The sequence below is a fragment of the Rattus rattus genome, chromosome 2 (genome assembly GCF_011064425.1).
Source record: "Rattus rattus isolate New Zealand chromosome 2, Rrattus_CSIRO_v1, whole genome shotgun sequence".
In the NCBI taxonomy this organism is placed as follows: Eukaryota; Metazoa; Chordata; class Mammalia; order Rodentia; family Muridae; genus Rattus; species Rattus rattus.
The window spans coordinates 58770294-58797151 of NC_046155.1; the positions used below are offsets into that span (position 1 = coordinate 58770294).

At 48.4% G+C, this 26858-nt stretch overlaps 1 protein-coding gene across 1 annotated transcript; it reads right to left on the reverse strand.

The window, feature by feature from the left end:
- On the reverse strand, positions 1-25447 carry Fam160b1 (family with sequence similarity 160 member B1). The gene is made up of 17 exons (XM_032892249.1): positions 25113-25447; positions 18067-18145; positions 15422-15591; positions 13796-13900; positions 13470-13592; positions 11598-11891; positions 11264-11460; positions 9615-9729; positions 9239-9315; positions 8969-9161; positions 8008-8177; positions 7557-7697; positions 6609-6699; positions 5163-5306; positions 4006-4146; positions 3011-3114; positions 1-2927 (listed from the first exon to the last, which is right to left on the reverse strand). Exons 1-17 carry the CDS (start codon positions 25155-25157, stop codon positions 2822-2824), a joined length of 2295 nt encoding a protein of 764 aa, XP_032748140.1. The 5' UTR covers positions 25158-25447; the 3' UTR covers positions 1-2821.
- Positions 25448-26858: the final 1411 nt, after the last annotated feature.

Below are 26858 nucleotides of genomic sequence, written 5' to 3' on the forward strand. Positions count from 1 at the left end.
TTTCGTTTAAGTCACATCGATTTATTTTCTTGATTTCCCTCTTTGTCCTGCATGCACTGTAAGCGCAGAGTTGAGGCTGATCTCCCCTGCCTGGAAGGGACAGTAGAGTCACCTCAAGAGCCTCCTCAACGGTGGCCCGGGAATCCAGACCTTCAAAACACTGCTAGTGACCTACGCGGTGCTCATGGGAAACACGCCGAATATCCTGTTTAATGTAAACAAGGCAGGAGGCCAACAGAGCATCAGTGACAGACTTTACGGGGCCCAGAAGTGGGACTATCTAAGCGTTACGATGACATGCATATTTTACTTTATTGCTCAACCCAAAATGTAAAATTACCATAGTTTGTGGGTTTAGCATTTCACCGTAACTTCTTCTGTTACACGGTAAACGTCATAATTAAATGGTAACTATACAGTAATGTAATAACTTATGGAGACATTACCATGAAAAGAATGAAGTAATTCTATAATTTGTGCCCTATAAAATTAAATGTAACAATATTTACACTAGCGACAGCGTGAGCAAGCTAAGGATTTTGGTCCTTTTATAGATATATAGATATATATATACATATACATACACATTTATATACACACATGTACACACAATAATATACAGTTAGGCCAAGAGCTATGAATCACTCGCAGCTTCGTATTGCACAGACATGTTATGAGGACATTACATACTTATCACGTGAGCGCTACAATAAAAGTGGCGAAGACAAATTTGATTTTGTCAAGTGAAAAATGGTTCATTACTGAAAATAAACCATAGGCTACATTGTTAGAAAGTTAAAAAAAAAAAATGTGCACGCCTGTTTCCTACTCACACAGACAGGAGGCAGGCTAGAACTCAGCATGGCGACCACCAGCTAAGGGGTGCTGTTCACCCAGCAGTCTGTGGGAATCCTAGGATCGCTGAGACTGTGAGAAAAGCCTTAGCTGGGCTCGTGGTTTCCTTAAATGAAAGCAAACTCAGTTCCGTGATTTGTGCTGACTCTGGGTCTGAATTAAATATGAAAAAGAAATTAAACCTAGAAGAGAACAGGCCAACCCTGGCTGGCTATGGGCAAGGTCATTACGACAGCTTAGGAGAAGCGTGTCCTCCGGTGCGCAGACAGAGGCAGAGCTATGCCCAGCTCCTCGCGTGGGGACCACAGGTCCAGGTGGAGCGCAGGGTGAGGTAGCTCTGGAGCTCACCTCACTGCTACCTGCTGAGCACTGTGAGAGCATTCGGAACACCGGTGCCTCTCAATGCCTTATCAAAGCCACCATCACACAGCTGGTAGCAACATCTCAAGATGGAGGACCGTGGGGATTCCTGCAGAAACTAGTCAGTGACTACAACAACGGGGACCACGGCTCATCGCTCAGAGCCATGGAAGGAAGGCCTCGCGGGGACCACTCCTCCCGTTCTGCTTCTCTTACTGTCTGTCCTAACAGATTTCTTGAAGGGACAGAGAGTTGCACCATGTTAGAGATGGAGTGGATGCTATTTTAACAAAGATGGACACTCTGGAACGGAATCTTGTGGCATTCTGTCCCCAAGCAGCTAAACTGAGCTATAAGATGAACCTGCAACACTAGTAAAGCAGCCGGAGCGGTGTGTCAGACAAGCTCCGAGCCCGCCATGGCTGTGGCTGTCCCCCAGCTGGCGACTGCCCCGTCCCACTCTCTCCCACACCGCGATGGACAGTGAAGAGGAAAGAGCTGCTGCTTAACACCTCAGTAAGGAGAGGACATGAGCTGGGCGACCGGTGTCAGCCACCTAAAGAGCAGACAGACAGGGGACGTCCGCGTGTCCTGCAGCTGTGCCCTGCACCTTGGCTAACCGAGACGGCCCTGCATCCGTACCACTCACACGTACGCACTCCGTTTCCTTAACCCCTTTAAGGTGTAAACTGAACACGAAGACTTAAAAAGATCTCTCTGGAATCACTTAAGACAAAAGACTGAACCAAGTGAGACCTGTGAACACGGAGGCCCTCAGCTCGCCCACTGCTGCTCCGGAGCCCGGGCCGCTAACACTGCTGCGCACGGGAAGTCAATGGTAAAGCAATTTCACAAAGCGGCTTTCAGAGAGGAAATGGAGGGGGGTCTCAACCGGCATGTGCTAATTGGCTTAAAACAATACTGCGAGCAAACAGGAGCAGTGAGCGTACGTCAACACTGCTGCGAAAATGACAGCTTCAAATAAACCGGGAGCCACACGGACCAACCACAGGCACGGCTGTGTGCACCAGAGTAAAAGAACATTTCTTTAAAAATATATATAATATATTAAGAATTTCTTTATCATAGTAAATTGTTATTCTTATAAAAGCTGAAGAAGTTGATGATGCTCTGCGCGTTTTCTCCTCCAGATTCTTTTGATGGTTCCTCAACGGTGTTTTTCCTCATTTAGTTTTCCTAAATTATTTGTATGATAAGAACCTTAACCTTAAAAAGTTATAAAATTAGTGATTTTTTTTTTTTTTTTGCTGCTTATTAATACAAAAGCATCCAAGTCCCAGAGAATGTCAAATGCTTTGCTGCCTAAAAGGACATTGAAAGAACAAGCATCAGCCAGGTCCTGATGTCCCAAGTTGGGCAGCTTTTCAGTCACGGAGACTCCATCGAGTCTGACTGTGTCCGGGGTTTGAGGGACGTGCAGTCATACAGAGAATCATCATGGCGAGTGATGGAAGCAACATCAGGCCTCACTGGGCGCAGTCACACAGTGGATTCTCAACATTCAGTGCAGCCGCCCGCCATACTTCATTTACAAGGCTTTTTATCCTCTCGGCTGAGTGGAGAAGTATCCAGTGACCCGGGTTCTTCACGGTGTGGAGGAAGCGTGGAACTTAACAAACGCGATGGCTGCCAGCTCCTTGCAGAACTCCTCTAACACAATCACACCCTCCAGCAGCGTGATGTGGTCAACGCTGCAGAAAGCAGACAGAAAATCAGAATAACAAAGCAACCCTGCGATGGGAGGAATTTTAAAGTCTGTAAAACTCTGACTCACATGGGGCCTTCGGGCTCCAAGCCAAGCAGCCGCTTTCTGACTAAGAGAAGCTTGGGGGTGAAGTCTTGAATACGCTGAATTCGAACCATGAGGTCTCCAACAACCTGCACAGAAGTGAGGAATTCCGTGTGACCTTCCTTCCCAGTCACCAGATCTATGACCACCCGGCTTCTATTTAATCTTCGAAGTTAAATGTCAGGGCTAGGGAGGTGGCTCTGTGGGCGCCAGGCCCACTGTGCTCTGATCCCTGGCACCCACATGACGCTGGGAGCAGGGGTGTGCAGCTGCATGACGCTGGGAGCAGGGGTGTGCAGCTGCATGACGCTGGGAGCAGGGGTGTGTAGCTGCATGACGCTGGAGCAGGGGTGTGCAGCTGCATGACGCTGGGAGCAGGGGTGTGTACCTGCAACCCTGGCACTGGTGGTAGAGTCAGGACAAGCCCTGGGGGTGGGGGTGGGGCTCACTGCCCGCCCGCCTGGCTGAGATGGAGCTGTGGGTTCAGTAAAAGCCTTGCCTCAAATGCTGGAGTGACCAAAGAAGACACCAACCTCTGGCCTACACAGAAGCACAGCTGCATACACATGCATGCACATATGCACACATGCACACATGCACTATATAAATAAGACAAAATTTTAGATTGACTTACTTTATTCATATACATGTTTTACCTAATGCATGTGTATACGCTACATGTATGTTGGCACCGTGGCCTGTTGGATCCCAAACTGGAGTTAAGGATGGCTGTGAGCTACTGTGTAGGTGCGGGGGACTGAACCTGGATCCTTTGCAAAAGCAAGTGCTCCTAACCCTGGAAGCATCGCTCTGGCCCAGGTTTTAATGACTTCAGTGAACTCCCGTGGCTCTATAATGGCTCAGAACGCGTGGCAATGACCTACAGGCAGTAGCCATGTCGTACTTTCCACTACACACAGTGAGATGAGGATGATCACATAGGTGATTGATCCCAGAGAACAGAACATCAGTGAACTCACCCTGACAATCACAGAGAAGAGAGACCTACAGCCAGAGGCCAGGTTCACGTAGGGATCCAGAAGGTACTCGTGTGTGTGTGGATGAGGGAACAGGGAGAGTCTGGACAACACGGAGGTCACCTGCAGGTTCACATCGTACGGCTGTGAGGAGGAAGAACAGAAGTGTTCATGCCCTGTGCTTCCGGGACTGGGACGCCTCCGCCCTGACCCGGGTGCCGAGACTTAAGACAGAGAACAGGCATGGGCACCCAGAGAGACAGCTTCCTACAGCCATCGCAACCCACCAGAGTGTCAGGCACAGCTCTAACTAGGAACCACAGAGGACACTGAACCATATCCTAACTAACAAAAAGTATTTGAACTTCTCAACACAGTGGTGTAATTTTAGGCCTACTTTCATGTGGATGAAGCTCCTCAGACACCTCCAGTGCCGACTCACACGACTCTGTAGCTTAGCCGTTCACGGCTGCTTGCTGGCCCTAGAGGCTGGCACTAGGGAGGACGGTGCGGCTGAGCACTTCTCCTGGAGCCACTCGCCCAGCCTAGCTCTCTTTTCCCATGTAGCCAAAAGAAACCAGTGGGCTTAAAGCTAACTGCCTAGAAGACACAGGCACGGCAGCCTGGGACAGCAAAGGGGATTCAGGACCAAGTTTAGATGCAGAGTGGACTCTGTTTCCATGCTCTGACAGTGAAAACCAGGAGAATGGCTGGGCACATGGCGGAGGACAGCAGACAGCAGAAGGACACTAGATGCGCCCACCTCCATATTCTGTTATAAGGGACCCAAAGCATAGCTTCTGGCTCTCAGTTCAACTGTCAGATTTCTTTCTTCACGAACTGATAAATACAGAGGTTTTGTGAGAAGAGAAACTACTTTCATGTCACCCCTTTTCAAAATCTTGCCTTAAACAAGACAAAGGAAACCTAAAATCCCAATAAAGGAGAATTTTAAAGTATATTTTCCTACTTGTAATTATTGGTGACAGCGCGCGCGCGCACACACACACACACACACACACACACACACACACACACACACACACACACCTCCTTCATCATCTATGCACAGCCATCTATTAGAAAAACTAAGATCAGCCAGTGCTACACCGTGGAGTCAAACACAATAGTATGAAAATCAGGATCTTCCAATGCATTACCTGATCAAGAATTCTTCCCATTCTGTCAAATAAAACTTTCAAAAAATGTCCTTCAAAGAAGGCTGCTTCTAAGTCACACTTCTCCAGTGGTTTGGGGGCTCCAGGCCACTCCCATCGTAAGCACACAGCACAGTAGTCTCGGAACTATGAGGAAAGCATTTGGATCATTAGAGCAGCCGAGAAACAAGCCAGGAAGAAGCAGAACTTCCTCAGATACTGTCGGCTGTGCCTGAGGCGTCAGAACCAGGCAGGAGGGATGGGAGTGTCACACGGAGCCCATCGAGGGATGGGGAAAGGGCTATCTGACTTCAGGGCTTCCTCTGGTCCTTGACTGACTCCTCCAGTCATCATGGCAGACTTGGAGAACATGTGGTTCAGAGCCAAAGTCTGATCTAAGATGTTACCTCCAACACTGCATGCAAAGGGTGGATGACGTCTGTTACTAAGCAAGCTCGCTGTCCTTAGAAAGGACAGACAGTGGGCATGCCACAGTGAAAGGCAGAAGCACTACTCTACAAAGGGGGCTGTCCACAGGCCGGTGCTGACCCTCAGAGTCCTGTGAACATGACCAATGGTAAGAACAGAAAAGGGGGTGCTAGCTCTCACAGCCCTCATAATGTAACTAGACAGTTTCTTATCAGCCAGGTCTAACAATGAAACAACTACAAGCTTTTTTTGGTTTTCATTTTTCTAGGAACTCATTATTGTGGGTTTTTTTGTTATTTCTGTACTTTAATAACTTGTTACATGCCTACGATCATATGGCAAATTACCAACTTAGATTTTTTTTTTATTTGAAATTGTCACATACTGGTAAATAGTGGATAAATTGCTTTGTTATTAAATATTTCACTTCAAAACCTTTAATCAATTTTTTTTACAGTTTTCCCTCTTTTTGTTAAATATTTATTTACATTCAAATGTTAGCCCTTTTCCCAGTTTTCCCTCTGGAAACCCCCTATCCCATCCCCCCACCCCCTGCCTCCACGAGGGTGCTCCCCCACCAACCCGCCCACTCCCTCCTGCCTCCATGTCCTGCCATTCCCCTACACTGAGGCATCGAGCCTTCCCAGGACCAAGGGTCTCTCCTCCCACTGATGCCCAACAAGGCCATGCTCTGCTACATATGTGGCTGGTGCCACAGGTGGCTCCATGTGTATTTATTGTGTTTAATGAAGTGTTAGCATGTGAGAGAGTGAAAATAAAACTAGTCCTTGAGAGCCTGCTATGGCGGCCCACATCTGCAATCCTGGCACTCAGAAGAGCTCCAGGCTATAAGCAAATTCAAGGTAGCCTGGGAACCGGAGACCTCAGTGCTTGCTCGGAGAACTAACGCCTTCTCCGGAGTCAGGACAACACACGCACATAACTGGACAGGTAGTGTACGTGGGAGTGACACGTGTATGCAATCACACGCCCCCCCAGTCAGTCGGTCGAGTCACTTACCTGCCTGTGAGCGTCTCGGAGGTAGGTGTCATAGCCCGTGCCCTCGACGTGGTAGGAGGACTTTGCTTCATCTGGCACTAGACAGAGGAAACTGAAGGGAAGGGCTGTGATGAGCACAGGCGCCCACGGCAGCACTGTACACACCACACCCGAGAAGAATGACACACAAGCTTAACTGCTAACATGCGCAATGGGAACTTAAAAACCAAAGTATACGGCGGCGAGTTCGATAAAAGGCAACTCTGCCCTCAGATTACAAAGTTAAGATTATTAAGTTACATACAGAAAATAACTAATTATTATAATTATGTATGTAACACAAATAAATCTAAAGAGACTTAATTTTTGGATTGTGGCGCTACGGACTGCTTCACTTATTAACCTTAGAAACTGTATTTAAGTAACTGAATGTGAGATGTTTTTAAGGGTATAATTTCACATTTAAGCCAAATGTCATTTTTAATGTCACTTGCCAGGACCAGGCAATAACAGAGCTGAAAGCAAACACAGAGAAAACTCTCAGGAAAAGACACTTTGAAACAATGGACACAGAGAAAACTCTCAGGAAAAGACACTTTGAAACAATGGACGCAGAGAAAACTCAGGAAAAGACACTTTGAAACAATGGACACACAGACTGAGAAGTCTGCCAAAGTCGCTCTAGCTGTGAACTATGTAGCTTTCAGTCCCTGAGACTGTTACTTTTTCTTCCTTCCTCCCTGTGCAGGCTGACCTGGGGAGCTTCTTATGGTGACTGGTCAGTGCTCCTAACAGAAATTACTTCTCTGTGAACACTGTCTCTTCTCCTGCTATCAACTGCTGTCCCAGCTGTCTGTCCCCTGCTCCCTGCAGCACCTGCACTCACAGGGCACTCCTGTGACAACCTCGGGGCAGCACAGCCTGGCTCAGAACCCGTGACGCATTCACGCCAGCCAGGCGGTGGCTCACCTGTTGACGACTTTGTGCACTTCCGTCTTGCCGTCGTTTTTGGGATGGTCTGGGCTGGCGCGGGGTGAACAGATCCACTCTTGGTTTGGCAGAGTGTTATCTGGTGAAATGTCAGTAAATAATGGATCTTCCTCCAGATCTCTACGTTTAATTTAATGATGTATAAAAAACAACATTTATTACGATATTTTCTAAACCAAAAGATTCTCTGCTAGTTTCTGAGATTATATTACATAATATATAAAGAAATAAGGACTAATGCATTTAATATGCAAATTACTAGTTTACTCTAACAATCTCAAGGGTTCACTACCACTTTAGTTAAAGCTCAGAGAATATTTAGCATCTGCCATTTACGAGGAGGCGGCTAACCCCGGAAGTCATCGTTCAATGCACCTGTGGAGAACCCAAGCCCTGGCTGGGGAGATGCCGCCCCGGAGCGGACACTTACACAGCTCCCGCTATCAGCCCGTTCTCCACCACGTCCTTGTCTTCTGGGCATAAAGGTTTGTATTCCGTATAGTTTCTTTCTTCAAGATTCCTTAGGACCAGGTTGTACAGGATGTGCTCATTGGGTTTTTGTAGCAAATGCTCAAACATCCTCAGGGTCATTATGCTGATCTGAAACCAAGTTGATGGAAGCTCAGGGGACACCTTCAAGTCGGGTGCCCTTCACAAGTCAGACAAGTCAGGTGTTAGAGCACAAAAAAGAGACTCATTTGAAGGGTCACAAGCAGAGGCCATTGAGGTGGCTCTCTGGGTAATGGTACAGGACACCAAGCCTGATTACCTGAGTTCGATCCTGGGGACACACACATGGTGGGCGGAGAAAATCTGACCTCTACACATTCACTGCGACGCATGTGCTACCATCCCACGCCTCACCAGCACCCTCCCCTCACCAGCACCCTCCCTCACCAGCACCTCCCCTCACCAGCACCCTCCCTCACCAGCCAGCACCCTCCCCTCCCCCAGCACCCTCCCCACCAGCCCCTCACCAGCACCCTCCCTCACCAGCACCCTCCCTCACCAGCACCCCCCTCACCAGCACCCTCCCTCACCAGCACCCCTCCCCCTCACCAGCACCCTCCCCTCACCAGCACCCTCCCCTCACCAGCACCCTCCCCTCACCAGCACCCTCCCCTCACCAGCACCTCCCCTCCCCACCCTCCCCCACCAGCACCCTCCCTCACCAGCACCCTCCCCTCACCAGCACTCTCCCCTCACCAGCACCCTCCCCTCACCAGCACCCTCCCCTCACCAGCACCCTCGCCTCACCAGCACCCTCCCCTCACCAGCACCCTCCCCTCACCAGCACCCCAAAAATTACAAAAGCCATTACAAAATAAATCACAAGAACATAAAAAAACATTTCCAAGTATCTAGGTTCAGCACAGTTGACCATGGCTTACCTCATCAGATATGTGATCACAATGTTCGATTAACCTATGTCTTAGAGGATGTCTGCTAATTTCCGACAGAGTCTCTGGTTCCCTCTGTTCTCCGAGGATGAAGACCACCATCTCCTGAAGCAGGACGTCCGAGGTCACTTGCCGAACAATCCGGTGCAGCAGGGCCGTTGACGTCAGAATCCCCATCTCGGAGCTGGGAGGAGCAGACAGGGAGTCAGTGGGCAGAAACGACAAGCTGTGGCTAGTTCTGCACGGTGAGGGGACACTCACGTCTGCATCAGCTGGGGTTCCATGACACCAACGAAGAACCTCTCATGGATGGCTTTGGCGAGAACAACAGCCGCAGTCTAGAGCACACAGTGAACATCAGTAAATCGACTTGGCCCGAAGACAATGAACTCTCACTAGACGTCAGTGCCACGTAGAGCTGGGAGCCATCTGGGTCCTGTGCAGGGCAGCCATCTGCTTCTGTACCACCCCTCTCCCCTCAAAACTAAGAATGGGGGGAAGATCCCAATAAGGAAACATCTCTCCAAAGTCGAGATGTTTATAGGCACTTAAAGGCACAATTAAGATACTTTTGGAACAGTGATCCAAGTTTTACTTAATAAACAAAAGCTATCAATAAACGACAAAGAAGTTAAACCTTTTGGGCCTCCTTGATGAGCTGATCACAGTAATCAAACCAGGAAAGGAATGAAATTAAGGCCCGCTTCCCCGGGAACGCTGACGTGTCTTCTTTATGACTGTATGAGTCCAACCTGCACGACACAGAGAACAGCCTGAGGCCAGGCAAGGGTGCACACGGACAGGAAGCACCCGGACAAGCTCAGGCGACACACGGAGTAGCACGGGACACCAATCAGGAGAGATTTACAGGAGACGCAGGTAAGAGAGGCCCCTTCAGATAAAAGCCACATATACACCAGTTCACTCCTCAGGTGGGAGGACGCCAACACAGAGAACCACCCAGACGGCAGAGGTTTGACCAGGACTCCAGCTGGGAGACAGGGGAGGAGCAGGAAGGGAACGGAAGGTCTGCCAGGGCAGGCTCCCTCTGCCCTAACCCACAATGTGCTCATGACCTTAACAAGTGTGGCCGGCTGCCTGCAGGACATAAGCAAACTCACTGTGGCAGTCCTCAGAGAAAATGGCAAAGGTGGACAGATTAAAATATTAGGCCGTCATCCACTGGACTCAATGAGTTTCAAACAAAAGGGGCGGCTGAGGTGGGTGGGGACAGAAGCAGGGCGGCTCTCAGAGGTGGGACAGGTGTGCATATGACCAGAATACAATAGGAAAGCCTCAAACAATTCATATAAATATTTAAAATTAAAAACAAAGAAAATACTAGGCTGCTGGTAGGTGGCAAGTTTGTGCATAGTTTTTAATGTTGCTTTTATTTTAAAATAATTTATAAATGTTATGTCAAATTCACATTTTCTTAAAGATTTTTATTTTTAGTGTGTGCAATGTATGTGTATAGAAATGTGCATGTGTAGAAATGTGTGTGCAGTGTGAATAGAAATGTGCGTGTGAATGCGTGTGTGTAAAAATGTGTCCATCTGTAGTGTATAGAAATGTGCATGTGTGTATGTATGTATGAGTACACGTGTGAGTATGTGGGTGACTGTGTATATAGAAATGTGCATGTGCGCACGTGTGCATGTGCATGCGTGTGTGTAGGAATGCGTGTGAGTGTAGACTCCCATGGAAGCTAGAAGTGTGGGTCCTTGGATCCCTGAAGGTTGTGAGCCGTCCCGTGTGGGTGCGGGGAACCAAACTCTGGCTGTCTATAAGAACAGTATGCACTCTGAACTGTGAGTTGCCTCTCTAGGCCAAAAGTGCGATTTTCTAACAAGAACAGAGTGTGTGAATTTGAGACGCAGAGTAGATGGATGCAAGCACGACACAGGAGAGCCCACAGCGCAGCTGCAGGACACCTCAGCCTGCCCTGGAGCAAGTCCCTCCTGTACGGGACGCTGAGACGAAGGCAGGTGTGTCTGAGCTCGGGGCCAGCCTGACCTACAACGCAAGTCCCAGGCCAGCCAAGGCACTGACAAAATGAGCAGTTGTCGATCTTAACATACACCTCACAACGGAAGAAATAAAAGGAGCGGGAATCTAGCCTGGGCTCCCCTCCCCACAGCACTGTCACCACTACCACGTGAGAACAGGAGACAGTCCCATTCACTGCGCCCGGCAGTGCTGTCACTGGGAAGGGGACACAGACTTTGAGATGCAGGTGCAGATCGCAAGCCTCCCCTCCAGGAACGCAGAACAAACGGTGCTTACCCCCAGTTAACTGCCTCCACGGTTTCGATGTCTAAGGGGTCCACTGACTGAGGTAGGGCCTTGTACAGGGAGGTGAGCCTGCCGGTCAGCAGCTCGCACAAGCAGGTGCTCTGAGCAAGGCACTTGGCAGCCGCGGGCTCCGGCAGGCTCACCAAGAGCATCAAGCCCTCACACGCTTTCACAGCTATCCGGCCGTCCTGAGAAAGAACACACACATCACTTTGGAATTCAACATGAAAGGATTCAGTGTTTTTTCATTAAAGGAAGAATAAATGTGTTTCTGCTTTAAATACGTATTATTGCAATCGTGGGGGAAAGTCAGAAGCTGACTCACCGGACTTCTTGTCAGGTTTAACAAAGAATTCACTAAGTTGTAATCCTGGTTTGGCCGGATGGCAGAGGCCTCTGGCAGTGAGGTGACATTGAGGTCGTCCAGACTTGCAGACAGGTCATCCATCTGATGAGGGGGCTCTTCCTCGGACTCCGCGTGCTCCACCCCAGTAGCACCTGACAGCTCCTGGGGCTGGTGGCACTGGCTGACGTCTCCTGACACGGGGTCCTGACCTTTTGGGCTATCCTCTGAGATGACACTCAGAGCTCCTCTGGACATCAGAGACTTTGACTTGTTCTGGAAAGAAGTGTGTGTCTGTGAGGGTCATGTTCAGAACAGAAAGCAGAGGTGAGCGGTGGCACAGCTACCACCTCAAGTGAACAAAACCCAGAAGTCAGATCGGAACGGCCTCCCGTCTCCCTGTCTCCCTGTCTTCCTTTCTGGTGGTGTGCTGGGATCCACGGCCTGGGCCTCACTCGGCTAGACAAGCTCTCTGTCCACCTCTGAGTGTCATCTCTGGTGCTAATAGATTTAGGTGGAGGTAGCCACGGTGCTGGATGTTGAATGAGAGGCCCCACACGGGCTTGGCAAATACTGTACCACCGAGCTACACTGTCTATTTCTATTTTGAGATAGGCCCTTATTTAGTTACTCAGGTAACCTTGAACCTATCTTATAGTCTAGGCAGGTCCTGATGGCAATCCTCCTGCCTCAGTCTTCTAAGTCACAGCTATTAACAGACCTGTGCCATCAGGCCCAGCTTGGATTATTCTATGATTAGTGTTCCCCATGCCTAATAGAAGGTGGTAAGTGCTTCATGAATATACAGACTTAAGCCACCTTTTAGATGTGACGTCACAGTCACTGGACGTTACCGACCTGCCATGCTAACACATGTATTTTACACTGACCAGGGATGACGTGATTAGTGATGACTGACTCCTGCAAAGTACCAGCAATGGTAGTCACTCAAGAATGTCACTACAGAACGTCACCTCAATGTTACTCCTGCTAGGGTCATGGGGAGGGCCTTAACTTTTCAGGTAAGTTTGGGGTTAAATCCATATATCTAAAGTACTAAGTAAGAAAACAGTAGAAAGAAGAAAACAAACAAACAAACAAACAAAAAAATAACTTTGGGAAGAAAACCCCAGGTTACTCGTAATGTGAGCCTACACAACACTGAGAATTCTAGGCCAGCCAGGGCTACAGAGTGAAGTCCTGTCTCAAGACACACACACACACACACACACACACACACACACACACACACACACACACACAAAACCAAAGCAGCCAGGCATGGAGGTATTTTCTTCTTTTAAGCTGTAAGTAAAATTCAAAACCATGTCTTGATTATGACTGTAAAAATAATACAAAATACTGCAGCCATCCAAAAGGGAAAAAAGCTGTCAGCACTTCACGCTTCCGTTCAGCTTGCCCGCCTCTGCATCTGCTGTCCTTTCCCTCCCCCTTCCCCAGTGGCCTCCTCCCTGAGCCTCCTTCCTCTGAGCCTCCTCCCTCTGAGCAGCCTCCCTCTGAGCCTCCTCCCTCTGAGCCTCTTCCCTGAGCCTCCTCCCTCTGAGCCTCCTCCCTCTGAGCCTCCTCCCTCTGAGCAGCCTCCCTCTGAGCCTCCTCCCTCTGAGTCTCCTCCCTCTGAGCTTCGGCGTGCTGTTCAGCCCATCTTAGTCCTACCCTATCTTGCTCAACTGCACTCCTTGAAATTCTCCTTCCAGTGTGACTTCCAGTTGAAATAAACACTGATCTTAAATGAAAACTGTTTCTGGTTGGCAGAACCTGCAGACCTGAATTGCTCTCAAGAGGATTGGAGTTTACCTTTTATAACGAGCTACAGATCATAGGAGCACCACATACCTCCAGGAAAAAGTTGACCAGGTAGGGATCCTGTTTCAGCTTCGCACACACGATGCAGAGAAACTGGATCTCTTCATTCTCCGTTGGTGTAGCAAGGACCTCGCCACAGAGTCGAATTAATTTCTGTCAAAATTTTTTTTCAGATTTAAAGTATAGCACATTACAGAGAATTAGAAATATGGTGAGATATAAGGAAAACTCATTTGCAGATTTTTATGCTATTGTTACATAATTTCCTCCATTATTTTTACTCTTAGAAAAACAATGTAAAATCTTTGTATACTGAGTTCAATGTGCTTTCAATCTGACGTCAGGGGAGTACATACCTGCACGGGCCTGTGTACATTGATGTGAGGAAGCAGGGGCTGCCGGATCCTCCCCAGGAGCTTGGTGTAGAACACCAGGACCTGCTGCTTCATGCCTGGAGGACACTGGGCACAGGACAAACATGACATGTGCAAATGTTCACAGCAGGACAGACCTGTCTCTAAGTACAGCCCCTTCACAGGCAAAGCTACTGGCCAGTTAATGGCTCTGCCAGGACAAAGGTTTCCACTAATATTCACAACCGGCCCTCCAGAAACACAATCATGCATCTGAGACCGTGACATGTATGTGACCACAGCCACAGGTGACTGCACACACCATGGGGACATGTGCTGTTGAGGCCAGTATCTGCTTCAGGCACCACCAGGCTGGGACAGGAGCCTGTGAGAGCTGACTCCCCACCAGACCGAGGGCAGATCTTACTACTTACAGCAACGAACAAGTTCTAACTAGCACACAGACATTAGTAAAAGGGCGCCCTAAGGCTCCTTTAAGCTAATGCGAAGGTATCTGCGCTATGAGAATTACAGAGACTCTCACTGGATGTCCTCACAGCGTGCCAGCTGCTCTGCTGAGGAGCAGCGAGCTGACGTCACTCTGGATTAAAGGCACATGAGTCAGGCAAGCCATACGCGCTGGGATAAAGCAGATGCCTGCACACGGGTCAAACGGCCAGAAGATGTGTGCACAGGAACGCTATCGGGAAACAGCCTAAAACATAATCTTCAGCACAATGGTATTTTTAGAGTAACAACTACCTTATATGAGTCAGATAAAATGTTAACGATATTTATAATCACTCGTATCAGAAATAAATTTACTAGCAGTACAACCACTACCATTCTGCTAAAACATCAAACTAACTGGATTGTAAAATTCCTCACCTTTGTGCAAAGGATGGGGACAAGGGACATAAGGGTCTGGCTCCGGTTCTCAGGGGACAGGTTCCCTCCTTAGAAAAGAGTGCGCTTAACTTAAATGCACCTCAAAATAAACTGGGCATTAGAGACTTTGTTAAAAAGAAGTTGCCTTTAATATGATTTGCAATTATGTGTTATTAAAATGCCCATCATTTCTCTTTAGTGTTTTATTTTACAGAAATTCACTGAACCACTGAGTTTTCCAGCTAGAGGGGGTACTACAATCATTTCCAGCTCCAGCCTGTGCACACTGTGGTGTCCGCAGCACAAAACCAGCTGACATTTCCCAGAACATGCCCTTGCTTTGGTGCCAGGATGCATGAATGTGAAGCCAATGTAGTGGGAAACACTATCTATAATAATATTAGATTTGCAGAGATTATTTTTCAAAATTCATTAGGCCTATAATCTGCATTATATCCACTGTGACTCCATGAATGTCAGGCTAAGCAACAATGTTCCCTTTTAGGATGGAGCTCTTACCCCTTTGACTGTGAGCAACGGTACTTGTTTGCCTTGGATTCTACGGGGCTAAGCAGTAGTGTGGTCAGAGCACTGGCCGCTCTGCTCTCTCTCTGTGGACGTCGTAGCTGCACAGAACATATCTGCCCCTCCCCGACTGCGCCATGCGCCATTCCCATCCCTGCATCTGAACTGAGCACCTAGAGCTTCGCCTGTGTTACACAGCGTGGGTTAGGGACTTACATCGGCTTTCCCTAAGGTGTACAGTGTTTCCAAGATCTTGTGATGGAGCAGGTATTCCATGCATGGCCCTGTCTCTCCAGATTCCCGCTCGTTTTCCTCTTGGACCAGTATGTCTAGCATCTGTTCCAGGTGGGATGGGATGTTTGTATCAGTCACTGGGGCTTTGTCATCTGAACAACAGAAAAACTCATCAAATCAATACTCAAAAAGCTTTTTAAACTTCCCATGTGCAATACATTACCCTCCTTTCCCCTCATCCCGGCTCAGCAGAAAAGTCTGAATCACACACGTAAGGTTTGCTCAGTGCGGCTATCTTTGTTAGAAACTGTGATCCACTTCCTAGAACATAGCTCACCAGTGAATGCTCACCATCCTCAGTTAGAAATGGTCTCTGAAAGACAAGCTCTAGTTTGTCTCCTCTTGTCCGTTGTTCAAACCCTCCCTGCCCCTGCGCCTCTGCACACACTGCCGCCTGTGATGCCTCCTGCTTCCTACTCGGGAGCTTGGACACTTAGAGCCCAGGTCAGACCCTGCTCGCCCTGACTCCCTCTCTCTCCATCCTCTCTCTATCCCGAGACTCTGCCTGACTCAGAGCACGCTTGTCCCTCACATAACTAATACACACACTTCAGCTACCAAACAGAGAAAAAGTCCCTTAACTCAAGATGTGTGTGTCCTTAAAACCCCAGAGAAGGGGGAAAAAGAAATCACAAAAGCTAATCGTAATAGGTGAGTAGTCTTAAAAAATACCTTTGCAGGTGAGCTGCTAAACATGCAAGGTGCTCGGTGCATGCAGACTGCACACATGACATGTGAAGGGCTGTCCCAGCCTTAGAGCCACACAGGATTCTTGTCTTTGAAACATGAGTTACCTCTGACCCCATCTGCTTGCCAGCGGCCCCTCTCAGTTTTTCACTCGGCCTGTCTTGAAGGATGTGTGTGTCTCATCTGCCTATTTACCGCTGCGATGGCACAACCCTCAAGAGAGCAGGTTGTTAAACCTTAGTGTCTGGGGCCCGTGAGGCCCACCTCAGTTCACATGAACCATGTCCGCACAGCAAGGCATGGCCACTGCTTGGGTTTGTGTGAGCTTGAAGAACACTACGTGGCCAAGAGGGCCAAGGATACACAATTCGCTAATCCTTAAGACACTCTACCTGTATCCCCCATATTTACCCTTTCTGCTCACTGACTAAAACAGGACTGCCTACCCCTGGCTGCCTCATTTCCATGGGCAAACCATTCACCAGTCGCCTAAAGGCCACGCCCCCACTGGAGCACTAGCTTCTCTTTCCTCCTTAATGATGATGCCCAGGAACAACCTTACCTTAGGTGAACAGTCTGATCCTGCCCTTTCCTCCCCTGGATTCTGTCGATGCTACTCACAACCCTTCTTTTCCTCCCTCTTTCTATTTCTTTTTTTAAATTCTGGTGCTGGAATCTAGCATCTAACTTACGCCAGACAAGTACTCTACCACTGAGCTCTACCCTCATCCCAAAACCTTACACTTTTTGAAATAATTAAAACATCCGGGGGATACTGGGGAGATGGCTCGGTGCGTAAGGTGCCTGGCAGCCAAGCATGCGGACCTGAGGTCAGATCTCCGACACCATGATGACCCAGGTGCTATGGCTGTGACCCCAGTTCTGTGGGAGGAGAAGACAGGCAGGTCTCAGGAACTCACAGACTAGTCAATCTCGTGAATCGGTTAGCTCCAGTAAGAGACGGTGTCTCAAAAAGTACAGTGGACAGAGCCAACAAGATGGCTCAATTGGCAAAGGTACTTATGTGCAAGCCTGATGACCTGAGTTCAATTCCCAGAGAGAACCAACTCCACAAAGTTGTACTCTGATCTCTCTATAACCAAAGCATGCTTATTCATATGCATTACGTGTACAGACGTCCGGACACAGACATATGGACACACACACAGAGACAGCCATACAGAAATACATGCACAGGAGGGAGGGAGGGAGAGAGAGAAAGATAGGGAGAGAGAGAGACTGATTGATTTAAAAAGGTGGAGTGCTTCCAGAAAAGACCCAGTATGGTTTTGTGTCCATCCCTCCCTCCCACCCACACACTAAAGAAGTTATAACCTCCTTTGCCAAACACTCCCCTCTTAGGTCCTCTACAATAATCCTCAGGAGAACAACCCACATACTGTCTATACATGTTTTCTATACATTTGCTCCTAAACGTAATCATGGATCATCTTTTCTCAAGAAACCAGTGAGAGACTGAGGGATGGAGCAGTAGACAGAAGTAGCTGAGTGAGGGCCTCCCCAGGGGAACAGCCAAAGGGCATCGTGGTCTTCCCTAGCCTGAAGTGGCCATCTGTCCAGCCTACACCCCCACACCCACTGCCACCACCCTATCGAGCCTGCTTCCCCCTAACACTTATCTACACACTGTGTGTGCGCGTTCCCACTTACTGAGTGCCTCCCTCGTCAATGTATAAGCTCTATCAGTGTGTGAGACTGACCGCTCCTTTCCTCCATGCCTAACGCCCAGCACAGGGGATGCTCAGAAACTACATTTTAAATGACCCTAAAAGACTAATCAAAGGTAAAACTGTTTAAAGTTAAAATAAAATAACTGAGGACTCATCTCGAAGCAGATCTTAGGCATGAATGCTCCTTACCTGAGGTTTCTATGTAGTAATGGGTAATTGCCTTCCAGTGATAAACAAAATCTTCTTGTAACGGAAGAGACGGTGCAAGCTACAGAAACACAAAAGGCCAGACTTAGAGGGTGCCATTAAAGGATCCTACAAACCTTAGTATTACATTTGTCCGTGATGCAAGAGAAGCACCAAAATAAAGGGGAAGCTTGATTCTATGTTAAATATCAAATAAGCCAAAATGAGTTGAATCCAAGACAGCAGAATGAATTATTAAAAGAAAAACCACCTTTATCAATGTTACTATTAAACCACAGCATTAACCTTTCCCCCTATTCTGTTATCATATGGCTTCAAAAGTGATAAACCAGACCCCCATTCCATGACTGAGCTATCTGTAAAATAACATCACTGATAACCAGAGACCTTTGTACCTGGGACTTTGGAAGGCGAAAGGGCAAGGAGTAGCTGGCAGTCGCTTACGTATCAGGATCAGAAATACACGGCCCTGCCAACGTCATAATCTGATTAAACTGCTCCCTACTTTCCATGGCATTCTGATGTAAATCTTTTCCTTTGTAAGCCTAGATCATGCAGTGTGTACTTTTAGCAAAATAACTACATGAACAAGACACTTCTACAAAATGTGTCACACTGCAGGCTTTGAAATGCACTTCGTAAGTTTTAAGTCCATAATTATAGCCCTCAGCCATCTTGCCCTAAGCTGGCTGGCATTGGGGAATTTGTGTTAAAACAGGAGAAAGGTGGGCCAGGCTTCTCCTTCTCCTTCTTCTCTTTTCCTTGAAAGAGTGAGAATGGGAGCCGGCCGCCTTGAGCTGTCATCAATCTTTGTCAGAAAGTACTGTGCTGATCCACGGTAGTGTAGAGCTAGAGGTTTCGGTCCTGGGAACAATTATTTTACAGTCTCACTGGGTAAACTGCCATCTCGTGTTCCTCCTGTAAGCGCCAAGAATGTCCAACCCTTTGACACTGTGACCAGACGTGGCCATCTACAAGCTCATGCTTGAGAATGCAGCAGATTGAGTGCACACACACGCACACGCACATGCACAGTGCTTTACGTAAGTCTTTGGTTTTGTGTTGAGCCACGCTCACACCCGCTGGATGACCTACTGCAGTCAGGCCTCTCTTAACTTCCACCTGTTCCATGCTGACCTTTGGCTTCCCAGCTAGTGACTTTGAGGTTGACAACTCTGTCAACACAATTTCTCAACTCTTGTGCAACTTATGGGTACAGTCACAGACATGTTAAGTCTCTCAAGCCACAGGTGCAATATGTTTATGAGAAGAAAACAGAACTGAAGAGTTTTGATCTGTCATTGGCTTCTTAAAGCCAACTCTTCCCATACTTGCCTATGTGCACAGAACATGAAAACAGAAATGAATATTTAGTGCAGTTGTGAAAGACTTAACAGGTGGTTAAGCTTTGGGAGGACTCAGCTTTATGGAATTAAATTTACTAACAAATGGGACAAACACAGGAGGAACTGATTCTTTCAAAGAAAGGATGTTGTATTTAATGTAGCAACGATTTCTCCTTTTAGGTTGTTACACAGTATCCTTCCTCCAGCTTTTCCCCCAGCGATACCACACAGCAGATCACCTCTGCAGGGGAGTGGGGTGGGGTGGGGTGAGGTAGTGTGTGTGTGTGTGTGTGTGTGTGTGTGTGTGTGTGTATGTGTGTTGGGGGGGGGGGTTACCATATAATAGCATCAAATCCCAACCAGGAAGAAGAAGACATTCCTTCAATGCAGGAGGGAGACAGATGAACTGTTCTGAATTGCTAGTAAGTCAGATGAATACAGCCCCGTTCGTACTTTGTGAGACTGGTAAACTTGCCTTTTTGTTACTATTGTGCAAACTGCCTGTTTTGCCATTGCATAAAAACATTCATCCTCTGATAGAGATACGTGAACCAGCAGCAGGAGACTATAATTTTTTAGTATTTGGAGATTAATTTCTCAAAACTCTCAAACCTATAGCCACCTCAAATTGCCAGGACGCCTATTTGTGATTTCCTGTTTGCCGGTCTTGGACTTCCTGATCTCCTATCTGGAACCTTCTTCTCTCTAGGAAGTTTCCCCTTCTCCACTTTGAGGCACCTGCCACTCTGAGGCTTCCTCCTAGCCTTGACCCATTGCTCAGCTGTCTCTCTTTTAGGCTGTAACTGGACAAGGGCTGGGTGGAGCCATCTTTTTCACCAAGCAGACTCCCATTTTTTAACTCAGTGATGGAGCCGTCAGCATCAAATACTCATCCATGAAGAAATGGTGGCCACCAGTGGCCGACACTGGATTGGCAGGCCTGCAGGCCAGCACTGCACGGGTCACACACACTCACTGGCAGAACTGAAGATGAAGCCTAGGGCTTGGAGGTAAGCAAACGCTGCAGCACCATCAGGCCACACCCCCAGCACTCCTTTAACTGTTGACATTGTAGCAGGGTCTCGCATACACTGCAGGCAGGCCTTGAACTTGAGATATTCTTGCCTCAGCTGCACCCCCCACCATACCCAGCCTAAGACTGTGTTAAACTCTCACCAGAAGTTCCTGTTTTGCTCAAACTCCCATCAAAGTCTACTTGTTAGCCGACTTGCCTTAGGGAACAATGCTTTTTGCTAGAAACCTGGACTCTGTCCAGCACGTCCAATACACAAAAGAACCTCCATCAACAATTTGGACAAAACATTCTAGCCATTAACTCTGCTTTAAATATCTACAAAATGCATATTTTAAAAGATCCTTTAAAGTGCCTTTTCCTACCCCAAACTTATTTAAATCTCTGTTTTTGTTGTTTGTTTTTGTTTGAGACATGGTCTCTTGTAGTCTCAGCAGGCTTCAAACTCACTGCATAGCAGGGGTCTTCAATTCCTGATCCTCTGGCTTCCGGCTGCCCAGGGTTGGGATTACAGGCGTGGGCAACCACATCTGGATGGCTTGCTTTGCTCTTCCTTCCTTCTTTTCATTTATTCACTGTACATCCCGCTCCCTGTCCCACTCTCAGTCACCCCCGTCTTACTTTTCTTAAGACAAGGTTTTATGGTAGAAAAGTCAGGAAGGTCAGAGGCACAGTGTAAGCCCCAAAACCTACTTCCTCAACTTCCTTAACACATCCCTGTCCTTTCTGCCTCTCTACTACCTAGTTCCAGTCTTACCTCTTGGAGCCTTCTGCAACTACCCATAGGAACTGTTCTCTTCCTCCTACACCCCCCTCGAAGCCCCCACAGCCTGGCTAAACCAATCTTTGACTCGTTATCAACCACACCTCTCCTATACAACTCATTTTAACCTCTGCAGCCATCCTGTGCACAAACTCGAGGTTCCATGTCAACTCGGAGGGGTAGTGGCTGGACTGGACCCTGCTCTGACTCCAAGGCAGATCAACCCTGTGCATTCCTGACACTATGACCTCCTGGGTGTGCTTAGAAAGCTGGCACTGTGATCCAAGATGCAGACACACTGTGTTCCCTTAGCCAGCTTTCACTCACTCTGGCTCTTAAAAGTCAAAAGGGCTTGAAAAACAAGTGCCAAGACAGAACAGTTTTCAAGACTTGGTAGCCAGGAGGCAAACTGCTAGAGAGAAGCAGAGGATCAAGGGCAGGCTGGGGTACAGCTGGGAGATGGCTCAGAGGTAGGAGGCTTTCCCTAACAGACAGGAGGCTCCTGTTCAGAGCCCAATAGGGTGGGATGCTGGTCCCAACAACTGTCTATTAACTAGGCTTTGAAAACATTCTGAAGGATGACATCCACTGAGTTAGTGAAAACAGATAAAGCTCAGGGGCCTGTCCTTAATCCTCCCTTGGAATAAAGGGAAAGAGTCACGATGATGCCTCTGCAGGACCTGGCCCTCAGCAAACCCTCAATGGGAACTGCTAAGACAATGGGATCTAATCTTAGGACTAACTTTAAGACAGGCTTCATTAGAGTTGAGACATGTGGCAACTGGCTAACAGAACACATCTATTCCTAAGATACTTACTAACTAACAGATTCGAGCTATGTGAGGGGAGAGTCATCCTTTCCAGAAAGGGAAGAGAGAAGTAGACTACAGGTCTTGGCTTTTCTTCAGGTGTGAAGTCTTTCCTAATCTCGCATCGTGTCTATCAGGTTAAAACGAGTTTATAGACGTGAAATTATGAAAACATCTCCTATTTCTCCCTCTTTGTAAGTAGTTAATGGCAAATGAGGAAGAGCCATTTATTTAATCGATGCACGACAGGTGCGACAACACATTTCTGTAATCCCAGCTACTTGCAAAGCTGAGGCAGGAGGACCACAGTTTAAGGACAGCCTGGATGGTTTAGTGAGATGCTACTTCAGAGTGAAAGTTTGAAGAATGGATTCAGGAAAGTTAAAGCTGGATTTGGTTTAGCAGTTAAGAGGACCTGTTACTCTTGGAGAGCACCGGGTTTGGTTCCTGGGGACTCGGCCTCCTTTTCTGACCTCCACGGGCACCAAGCGTAGGCTTGGTTCACAAACATACACACGAGCAAAACACTCGTGCAAATAAAATAAATCTGAAAGGAATTTCTTTTTTTTGTAATTTAGAAGGGATAGGTACTAAGATGGCCCAGCAGTCAAAGGCAGCTGCTGGTGTCTGACTGCCTGAATTTAATTCCCCAGGATTGGTACCAGTGAGAGAGAGAAACTGACTCCAGAAAGATGTCAGACTTCTGTCTGATTTCTCTCTCTCTCTCTCTCTCTCTCTCTCTCTCTCTCTCTCTCTCTCTCTCTCAGACACACACACACACACACACACACACACACACACACACACACGCATGCACAAGAGGTCATAATAAAAAGGCTCTGAAAAGGCCAGGGTAGAAGACTGTAGGACAGCCCTCACCAAGCCCTGGGTGAAATCCCCAGTACCAGAAACTAAACAGAAAACAAAGAGTGAGCCTATAACCCCAGCCCTTGGGGGTATGGGGACAGGAAGCTCAGGAGTTGAAGGTCATCTTTGGCAGAATAGCAAGTTTGAGGCCTGTCAGAGACCTTGACTCAAGAACAAAACAAACACAAAACTCAAACCCCTCATCTAAGCTCATGTAGATGAATATACATCTGGTCAACCTTAAAAACCATTGCAGGCTGACCTGACCTGACTATGGACACTTACATGCTGATGACGTAAGAGGTTAGGACAGCGTAGTTCTGAAGATGCATAGGCAAAGAGGAAAGAGGTCTGGTCACCTGCAGCCCTGGAGCTCCCTCCCTCCAGAACCCTGAGAACTCTGCTCATTGGTCACAAGGTAGGAGGAGAGAGAATTAAGGAGTGGGAAGACTTGTTCACGGACAAAACCAAGCAAAACAGTCAACAAAACTGAGTCACCGAGGAACATTCTTCAGCTACCAGAAGATGGCTTATTTATCATTTTCTGGGGTAGTTCTTTCCCCCAAGAAATGCTGGACTAGCCTGAGCTACATGAGACCCCCTCCCAACAAAGCAAAGCAGAGCCAATCAGATGTCAGGAGCAATCCTTTCTCTTGGTAAAGTGTGTGGGTGGTGGCACAGCCTAGAAACCAGCATTGAGCAAATGAACTTGACATTTCCACACCAGGCATTTGTTCCCGGGACTGGGTGAACCTAGTGAACGTCTCTCCTCACAGCAAGAAGAGGAAACTGGATACTACAGAGCCAGAGGCTTACTCGGGTAATTTGATAGATGCTAATGATACATGTAATTATAAAAAGATTACGAAAACAGAAAACACAGGCCTTGGGACCAAAACGAGTCTATAAACCAAAAATCCTGGCCAGGCTTGGTGACATGCTTAGAACTTAAAGGACTCCAGAGGCTAAGGTAGATGTTGGAGGCCAGCCTGAGCTGAGCTCAAGTGAGTTCAAGGCCACCTTGGGGCACTGGGTGATTCTCTATCTCAAAAAAATGAAAGAGAATAAAATAAATTCAGTGGGAGTGCTTTTGCCTAGAACATGACAGGCCCCGGGGTTTAATACATATAACTTATATCTAGTTCTCTTTTATTTATCATTATATCAAGCTATGTTCAACTTTTAAAAGTTTGCCGACTCTTTATAGTCTCAAGTATAATACAAAATATCAATGTAACTTGTTAAAAGTTTTCGTAGTTGTTTTGCAAATGCTGTTGCAGGTTGACTCCACATTAAGCAAGGAAAGCAGAAGCGGTATTTTAAAGTCCAGTCCTCTCCCCCACCATGTGTCAACACTGCTCCTCAGAACATCCCATTTCTTTCTTGGTTTGGTCACAAGACAAAGCAAAACCCAAATCGCTCGTAGTATGTAAAAAGCAACTGCGTTAAAGTTTTGTCTCCATATCTGAAATTCGCAACTCTAATTTCGTTAGCTGAACCTAAAAATCACCGTGGTGTTTTGGGATCTTTTTTTTTTCCTTTAGAAAGTCATGTGAATTTGAAAGAGCTACCATTCTCAATATGCAAAGAAAACGTCATTTAAAAAAAAAAAAAGAACACAGTAACTTTCTTCACACAAGGTGATATTCTGTCCAAAACAAGCAAGTAAAATAGAGCAAAGGCTGGTGTTTGGCACTGGCAAGGCATTCTCTTCCTAGGGTCTTCGGGTGCTGGTTTGTTTGGCGATTTGAGTTCTGTTCCTCTGGGCGGTTTAGGACCAGCCTCAAAGTACAGCGGTTGCAGGCTGCGCCAAGAGCCTCCAGGAAGCGCATTATAGACAAGAAAGGGGAAACAGATGGTGTGAGCTGAGCGATCGTGGACCCGCAAACTCCCGCAGATTGATCACCGAGGTCCGGCTGAGGTGGGCCGCCGGGCACGAGCTGGCAGAGCCGGTACCGGCGTGGACCGGGCCCCGCGGTCCCCGTCTCTCCTCTCCCACCCGCACGAAAGCAAAAACAAGCCCTGCCCACGGGCACCGCCGTTCTTTTGTCTTACGCGGCGCTGGCCACGTAGCCCCGGTGGTTAACGGCCAGGAGGCCCCGGGAGCCGCCCGGTCCCCGGCGGGAGGGCAGAGGCCTCGGCGGCGCCCAGGCCTCACCGCAGCCTCCCTCCTCGCGCCCCGCAGCCCCCCGCGTCCCGCGCGGCCTCACCGCCTCCACGGCGTGCTGCAGGATGGACGTGAGCTTGGAGAACATCCTGTCCCGGGACTGCAGCAGCTTCTCCCGGGACGACCTGGAGAGCTCCTCGATGCGCCGCCGCCGCCCCTGCTGCGGCTGCCCGGACCGCTCCAGAGTGAAGGCCGGTGCGGGCGGGCCCGGGCGGGGAGCGGAGGGCGGAGGCCGGGCGGGAGGCGCGGCGGCTCGACTCGGAGGGCGCGGGGCCGCGGCGGGCGGCTCCGAGGACGTTCGGCTGCAATCGGGGCCCCACGGAGCTCGGCGGCGGCGGCGCGGACACGGTGGCAGGAGCTCGGGCTCTTCCGGCTGCCGTGCCCACCGCAGCCTGCAGGGGGCGCCGGTGCGGTCGGGGGAAGCCCAGGCCTCCGCTGGCGGCGCTGAACGCGGGGCGGGGCGCGCAGAGGCCACGGCAGGGGAGGGCGGAGTCGACGGAGAAGGTGGGGCCGGCAGGGGCGGGCAGGACTGGCGCGGTGCACCGGGCGGTGCTCGCACTCCTTTCGGTGACCGGCGCAGTGTGCGCACTTGGCAGCGACGCGTAGACGTTGCGCTTGCGTACTGTACGTAGGGGCAAATCTGGAAGGCCGCTAGGGAAATATCACCTTCCCGAACGCCAAAAACGAACAGCGGGTCCACGTGCTAGGAATTCGACCGCATCAAATGCAGGTGGAAAGACTCCGCTAGACTAAAGTAGCTTATCCTTATCAAAACCGGAAGTGCCAAATGGACACGTGGGACGAGGGTTCGGTTAAATAACGCAGGATGGTGGCTTACAAGATTTCAGCGTGTTTCTGGGAAAGGAAGTAACATTCAAGATGCCTAATACTGATGAGTGTAGCCGCAAAGTAATGAGCCCTTAGCTGGAGGCTTCCCAAAGTACTATGCAGAGGTGTATTAAAACAAGCCTAGAGGAAACACTGACCGACTGGACCATTTTAAGTTGGTTGATACAACTTCTGAGTCTGGAGAACTTTGCTTCAAGCTGGTATTAGCATTTCACCAAGAGGATCGGGGAATTCTGCATAAGAGTGAAGTAGATTTCTCATTAACATGGGTGAAAATATCTATTTATAGTAGAATTCGCTGAACAGGGGATAGAAAGGGGGCAGAAGAGGGCGCCACCGCTCCGAGCGGGGTAGAGAAGCCTGTTAGGATCCAGCTCTGCCATTCTGGGGCTTGAGGTTATCAAGGCAGTGAAGGAAGCCAGGAAAAGCTGGCTTTGCTTATTGTTATAATATTAGTAACAACACAAGAGGGTGGGAGACCAAGAGAGAAAGGAAGGGGAGACTTGCCCCCTTTTCCATGCTCTGGTTGTTTGCTTCTGCTGCGCTCAAAGACAGGTAAACGTACCCTTGATTTCTGTAAACTAAAGTGCTGGCAACATCGTCTGTTACTTGTTGGACATTGAGATGTGTTCCTTACTACGTTCAAGCTCCTTCTTCCTGCTCCAACCTAGAGCACACAGTGTTTGTTGTTATTATTCATACTACTACTTATGAGGTTTGGTTAGTTTATTAACCATAATAACTCTCCTGGCCTAATTATATGGCATTTTGTATTTTCACAATGCCCTACAGCCACCACTGGCTGTAGTGAGTGGATATGTTTGAGCAGGCTAGAAGTTGTGTGTGGTGGATATTTAATTTTTACATACTTATTATAAGCACCATAAAATATGTATTCGACTCTGAGTTAATATCAATACTCGATGGTTTATCTGCCTGG

Bases quoted from the DNA above. Each gene is read 5' to 3' on its own strand.
- Fam160b1 (XM_032892249.1), bottom strand. From the start codon at position 25,157: ATGTTCTCCAAGCTCACGTCCATCCTGCAGCACGCCGTGGAGGCG. The intron at 13,593-13,795 runs GTATGTACTCCC...AAATTTTGACAG, and splicing joins ATGTACACAGGCCCGTGCAG to AAATTAATTCGACTCTGTGG. The intron at 8,178-8,968 runs GTAAGCCATGGT...ACTTGGTTTCAG, and splicing joins GTGATCACATATCTGATGAG to ATCAGCATAATGACCCTGAG.